The following is a 7553-nucleotide window of genomic DNA, read 5'->3' on the forward strand; positions in this document are numbered from 1 at the left end:
AATGTTTTACCTGCATCTGTTAAATTAAATCTAAATGTATGTAAAATTCAAACATGGTGTCAGGGCGTTTCAGGTTAGCAAAGGCCCGCAGGAACACACAAACACTAAAACGCATTCACTTGCCCCCATCTCCCAACCAGGCTGAGGCCAGCTGTGTGACCCAGGGATGAGGAACTCCCCGTGGGTCACTGGGGCCCGTGGACCCCCTAATCCCCCAGCTGCTTGGGCGGACACACACACACACACAAATGCATACTCTCATGCTATTAACGACAATATCTCAGAACTTTCCCGATGTTTGCTTTCGTATAATGTTTTTACAATGATATCAGATATTAAACATTTTAAAATTAGTTTAAACCAGTGTCCAACAAAAGACACCTCCTCCTGCGCACACATTTAATCAGTCAGACACCCACCTCTCTGAAAGAACATAAATATTCCCATACGAACAGACAAAAGACAACTCTGCTGAAACTGAACCTGACTTCAAGTAGCCTCTATAAGCATGGATGGATTACTGAACAGGCCTGCTGGGCACAGGCCCAGGGGCTACCACGAAGAGATGCAAAACTACCACAAGTAGATATCAGAAATCAGAAGTAAATATCAGAAAGAGACACGATGCTGTCACAAAGAGTCACAAAACTACCACGAGGAGATGCAAAAATAGATTGGTGGTAAAACTGGTTAAAATCAGTGTCCATACTCACTTCCCTTCAGCTCCTCCTGCTCATACATTAAACTTGTCAGACACCCACCTCCCTGAAGGAACATAAATACTCCCATGTGAGCAGACAAAAGGCAACCCATGCACAGCTACTCATGCTTCGCTACTAGGCTATGTCATTCCAGGGTCAAATGTCATCCAGACCTATGTATCATGGCATTATAGGGATTCACTTATTACTTTGTCACTCAGAAAAGCGGACAAAGAACGTATTCAAGGGTGCTTTCACCCCTTAATGATTAGCAAGTGGGATCCATAAGTCTTTATTTTCTGCACAGAATACTATATTGTCAAATGATTACTCAACAACAGGGCTAGGCGACATGGGTAGAACAAGTGCGATAGACACTTATGCCACAATTATATGGTATATATTGGGATAACAATATAATATCAATATATTACCCAGCCCTACTCAACATGTTCATTTATTCTTGCTCATATTACTGCTTTGCTCTGATTAATACCTTGGAGGAGCTAAAAATAGCAGTGTACTGTAGACCAGAAAGAAGGAAAAGAAGAGGTGAAGAGATGACGGAGGCATTTAAATAACAGAGTGCTTAAGCAGGCGATGAACAGGTATGAAGGGGAGAGGTTACAGAGGGGACGGAGAGGGAGGGAAGATGAATATTCAAGTTGAAACGATGTGGAAATTAAAGACCGCGGGGGGAGGGGAATAAGGAGAATGATGAGAGAAGGAAGGGGAAGCCGGCGGAGGTTCCTGTCTGTTTGGGTGGCCCTGAGATGGGTTGAGGACCCAGGTGTTCCCTCCATCCCCATATCACTCCATCCTTCTTTCTTTCCTTCTCTTTGCCTCCCCTGGTGGCCTTCACCATTTAATCTGGATTAATGAGGAAGTTGACCTTCGCCTCTTTTTCTCTCTGGAGCTCTTTCCAGTCCTGCCTCACAGCCCCTCACCAAGAATTTCGTGGAGAAATACATAGTTTTTTCCCCATACACATCAACTTCTGTCTCCTCACATCTTCATTTTAGATGGAATCTCTCTTTCTCTGTTCTCTCCTGACCTATCAGATTCCTTCCTTTTTGTTTTTTTGTTATGCTTCCTCCCCCCATTTCTCTTTTCTTTCTTATCTCAAGCCTTGGCAATGCATGTGTTGTATGTCTATCTGTGTGCATGTGCGGCACCGTCTTTCCTGCTCTGCTGACTGACAAGGCAGTGCTGTTCATTCTTGGGACCACCTGTGTATCCTGTCCCACCACTCTGTTTGGGTGGTCAGGCCTCCCAGTCCACAGAAAACACAGTTCTGTGATACACACACACACACACACACACACACACACACACACACACACACACACACACTCACTCAAAGAAATCCACCTCAACACAGTTTGTGAATATTCTCAAGGGAATTCTGCTTATGCACAAGCACGGACACACACACACAACCAAGCTGTGTGCGACCTAATCTGCGGTGAGTGAGTCATTCTAATTGGCCAGTCAACAGGTGCTGAGCTCGACTCCAGGGACTGGACAGAGGAGACGCAGGGATACGATTGCAGAACAAGGGCTAGGCTAAGCTCAAGGCTTCTGTATAATAACTACAGTGGGAGCCATTGTTGAAGGGTGGGAAGTAAATGTCTAAATCTGTTTTGCTGCTCTGTTGCTGATTGATAAAGTATGATAGCGATTTGAGCTGTAGCCAGCTAATGAAAGCTTTAACATTTGCTAGTGGGGCTATGTTCAGACCAACAATAGCACTTTATCCAAAATGTGCCTTTACATGCACTTGGTTACTGTCGGCTCTGCAGTAAATTGATTTCTTCAGCGTTATGTATACAAGGAAATGGTGTCTGTAATGGGGTTAGAGGATTAGAGATACCCGACTTTTGCCCAGCCAGATATATCCCAGGAAAAAAACAGCAAAGGTTTTTTGGCCATGTACACATATACCAAGGCTTCTTTTTCACATGTACACATGTGCTTGTCTGACTTAAACTGAAACTGACACCAAGTAGCCTTTATAAGCATGGATGGATTACTGAACGGACCAACTGGGCACTACTACAAAGAAACACAAAGAGAAACAAACGTGGCCACATTAGGCAAGACATAAAACAACTATAAAATAAGACACAAAACAACTACAAAGAGACATAAAACAACTATACAAAATATACAAAACAAGTACAAAGAGACATAAAACAAGTATTAAAAGATACAAAACAACTACAAAGAGACATAAAACAAGTATTAAAAGATACAAAACAACTACAAAGAGACATAAAACAAGTATTAAAAGATACAAAACAACTACAAAGAGACATAAAACGAGTATTAAAAGATACAAAACAACTACAAAGAGACATAAAACAAGTACTCTGTTGGGGTGCAGCAAAACTTAAAACAAAATCACAAAAAAATTGAGGGTCATTTGGAACAAAATAGTTGATTCTGGCACAGTGCAGTGTCACCAGGAATGTACTGCTGTGGTCATTTTTGGATCATAAAAGTAAAATCCTTGAAGCATGTAGCTTGTCGCTTTGTGCTAACTTAACTCACCAACAGTACTCCTGCCTTGATAACTGTTAAAACTTCTGACATTGTGGAAACACTAACTTTGTTGGGTCTTTGAGTCTAATAAGCCTTTTAGCTTGACTTCCGGTTTTCACTCATCAGGTTACTCATCTCACCAATAACCTGTCACAATATACCCACACCGACACAAACCTTTAAGATGGATGCATTTGGTTTGTATTTGCCCTTTAACATCCTACAGTGTGTGCCCAAAAAGTTGTAGTTTTATGCTAAAGGTGGCAGGAAAGTTAGTTTGGAATAAAAAAGAAAAGGTTTGTTCGAGCAAAGTAATGCCAGAAGTTATTAATGATGATGACAGGGCTCTTGCAGATGACCACACTTATAAATAGGAGAGTTTCCCTTGCAGCTAGGCCGATGAAGACCTGACTCTTAGATTTGCTTACTCGCTCCAGCTAGACATGTGTGTCACTCAGCACTGGAAACAGCACATAAGATGGAAAACATTTGAATGGGCCTGTGAAAGGTGAGCAGCCCTCCCCTTTATCTCCTCCTCTCTCTCTTTATCTCACTTTCTCTCCAGTCCCCTCTCTTCCTCAGTCTCTCTCTCCTTCCGTCTCCCCGAGGCCCGCGTGTCGCCTTACCCAGGGGTTTAGCCCCTAATCACCCAGAGCTAGTGGGAGGGAACCGGAGACTTCCAGCTGGCTGCCTCGTTACTGCAGACCCCTGGGACACACACACACATTCCTACACACACAAGCTAAACACACACTCGCACACACAACCTCATATATGCTTACCAAGGCATTTGCTGTTATCTCTTGGCATCTCTCCATCCACGTCTCCCCCACAACTCGATCCTGCCAAGGCCACTGCCTCGCCACGTAAACTGAATAACAGGAGGAGGCTTACCGCAAGGAAGGGCCAAATCTCTGGCACGTCCTCTGCTCCCAACCAGTTTAAACCAGTATCGAAGGTCCCATATAATGCTCAATTTTCTGATTCATACTTTTCATTTTGGGTGTCTACTTGAAAATGTATACATGCAAAAACATTATTTTGCACCTTTGGTCCATTTTTGTGCCTGTCTCTTGTCTCTGATTGGTCAGCTCTCAAAGGCACGAGCATGCCAACTGTGTTTTTGCATGAGATCTGCTGGTGTTGCCTTGCTGAGGGTGGTGACTGTACAGTTGTGACATCATAACCACAGCGGTTCATTTAAAGGCACAGCTTCTAAAGAAGTGCTGTGTGGATTGAGCTTGTTGATAGTATTAAATAGCTCCTAGAGCTGCTTTATAATAAAAACAACATATGGAAATCTACTTGCTACACCTTTAAATATCTCTTCCTCTACACCCTCAAGCGTACATACTGTCTACGTGTGTGTGATCATGTGTGTGTGGATCTATTCTAAGGGTGTAAGTCACTACTATCTCATTTCTTACAGACAACCATGTTTCTCTTTCAGGAGGGATCCGTATGATTACCCCACCCACTCCAGACCCGTGGCAAGAGAGCCTGCCCCCCACCCTGGCCACTACTACGACCCTCCTGTCTCCAGCCGCGGGCCGCTCCCTCAGGCAGGTGCACAGTCCCATCAGGCGCCCAGCAACCAGCGCTACTACCCATCCTCTCCACATGTAGGACAACAGCAACGTGCACCGATGAGGCAGGACGTTCCCCCCTCGCCCACGGCAGGTCGCAGAGGGCGACATTACTATGAAGCCGCTGGGGGGCGAGTAGACGCCTATCGGCAGGCCAGCCCCGGGCGCTACACCAGCCCAGAGAGGCACCCCGCCACCAGGGAGCGCTACACCAGCCCCGAGCGCTACGACTATGGAGATGAAAGACAGCCTGACCCAAGGCGGAAGAACCCCCTGATAGGTGCTGTGTAAAAGGCTTTCTCAAGTGACAGACCTCTCTCACCTGACCCCTGCCAGTGTGGTGAAGTTGAGTCAGTCATCCAAAGGATATAAATAACTTTAAGTGCATGTGTTTCCAGATTTGTGAAACATAATATCAGCAGTCTTCCAGGCTGCCAGTGTGGATGAGTGAGATTTTACTCTATTAATTTATCTGATCGGGAAACCTGAAAGCAATAAGTGACAAGCTGAGAGGCTAAAATAAGGCTTATTTTCAGAACCATCTGGTCATGACTGTCTGCACAGGCCGAGACAGATTTAACAAGCGTTGAGGATTCATACGTGTGTGTGTACATAGAGTATATATAGATATCTGCAGTGTGCCAATGTTTATAAAACCAGAATATTATTTTGATTTTTTTATAATGTAGAATTGAAATTAAGGACAATTAAATTAAGTACATAGATATATAGAGAGTAAACTTGGTGTTTATATAGAATCAACTCTATTGGGTAATGAACGCAGTGCTGACTTGTTTTTTTGCACAAGCTGATCAAACTGAAGGAAATAAAGAGGGCTCACCTTGACCAGCCACGCCGCTGTATCAGACGAGACACAGGAAGTTGCAGTCGACAAACAGGAAAAAGGAAGTAACCCCTTCAAAGTATCTTCTTTCCTTGATGTTTTGTCGGTCTGACTTCCTCTGCATCCTGGTAACGCCTTTAATGTTTTTTTTGTGTGTGTTTTTGTCTTTGGTTATTTGGATGTGGACACGTCTGATACATTTATTGTACATTTGTTAAACGTATAATGAAACGAGTGATTTATTTGTGACATTTTTGTGCTTTTCTAATAAAACGCATAAATCTTGATCAATGCTTGATTAAACATTTTACCATTTTATCGCCGAACTTCACTGCACTGAAAACTCAATATGTTACTGGGGGTTTGATTCAAACATGCTGTGGAATTAAATGTTTTTTTATACAAATATTTTGCATTAAATATTTTCAAACTCTTTTTCTGTGCGGAAAAAAAATCATTTTGGTCCGTCCATATTTAAATTATTCAGTCAAACTATGACAACGGGATGAGTCATCACTTTAAAAATTCATTACAGTATTCAGCTTAATTTCTCGGAGCACAATCTCCAGATAAATTTGCCCTGTGAGATGACTGATAAGAGTAGCCAGCGTTCTGATAATGACTAAATCATCTTCAACAATTAGAGGCAGGGAAATCTCCACTAGAAAATGATTACTGCCCAATTTGCTCTCAGAAATAAAGATGGCACTGATTGGTGAAATTAGACTTGAAATGGGGAATAATTAGAGTGTGGAGAAGGCTTTTTCTATCAGTTAGTGTTTAATTAGCATCAAGGCCAACAGGGACCAGGCCTCTGCTGATCTGTCTAGTCTCTGCGCTGCTTTGACCCTCTCGGTCTGAGCTGGAATAGACCTTTAAAACCAGATACCACAGGCAGATACATGGGTGATAATTGTTCTATTTATTCACTGTTTAACCAGTTTTGAACAAGTTAACTCTTTCCCAGATAATCAGGGCACATACTGTATCACTGATCCTAACCTACAGCAGATGAGGGAGAAGCTATCTGAGCGAGTAGCAGTATCGAACAAAGGATTATTATAACGCGTTTCTATTCATCCAGTACTTTTCAAAACAACATTTCAATGCATCACAAACCAGAATAGATGAAAGCCGGAAAAATTCTAACAGGAAGAGGCACAGCAGCTGTCTGCTGACCATCCTGTGATAAAAAGAAAAAAAACAGTGCAAAATTTCTTGCTAATAACTGAAGCACATGCAAAGACTATTTTACTATCTTACTAAGACTAGTTTATTCGCATCAGATTCTGAATAAAAACACAAAAAAAATGCCTTTTAAACAAATATTTCAGTCATGTTTCACTCTAGTTTAAAGATGTTTTGCATGTTTTATTTTATTAAACAGTCACATTTACTGTCTCTTAACCATCACCTTTCTCATTACCATGCCATGCCAGGCTGAAGGTTAGCTGTAAACCAAAGTGAGCACCGACGGTGAGCATCTGCGGCTCTCGTTTTTGTGGCGTGTCCCTGCCAGCTGAGAATGTTGAATCCCGTCGGTGAGAGAAATCACTCTGATTGGCTGTTCAGCTTAGCGAACCAGTGAATGAAAAGAGAAAAAGAAAAAAGGGGAAAGCCCTTTGAGCCTGTCGCTATTGTATCCATGATTTCACCCGTTAGGTGCATTTCTTCCTTATTTTTCTCCTCTGTTGCTCTAGCATAACAGCAGTTTGCACATCTGTGGTCCTGACTCTTCCTCATGGTGTGGAGAGTTATTCCCTCGCATGCAGGATCAGAGCATACAAGCTATTTGGACCTTGGCTGTAGTCGTAGCGGTGTGTTCAAGTGCAGCTTTTTGGCAGAGACGCAAGGCGACGCAACAGTCGGCCTTTGTCG

The 7553-nt window shown here is 42.9% G+C and overlaps 1 protein-coding gene across 1 annotated transcript in view; it reads left to right on the top strand.

Moving 5' to 3' along the window:
* Positions 1 to 5962, top strand: part of pard3ba (par-3 family cell polarity regulator beta a) — a 177668-nt gene extending 171706 nt beyond the window's left edge. Inside the window, exon 24 of the mRNA XM_084347125.1 lies at positions 4696 to 5962. Within this exon, the coding sequence (XP_084203251.1) occupies positions 4696 to 5122 (427 nt within the window). The 3' untranslated portion in view covers positions 5123 to 5962. The remainder of the gene's footprint in view (positions 1 to 4695) is intronic.
* Positions 5963 to 7553: the final 1591 nt, after the last annotated feature.

This window comes from Pagrus pagrus (assembly GCF_965226575.1).
Source record: "Pagrus pagrus genome assembly, chromosome: 24".
Classification (NCBI taxonomy): Eukaryota; Metazoa; Chordata; class Actinopteri; order Spariformes; family Sparidae; genus Pagrus; species Pagrus pagrus.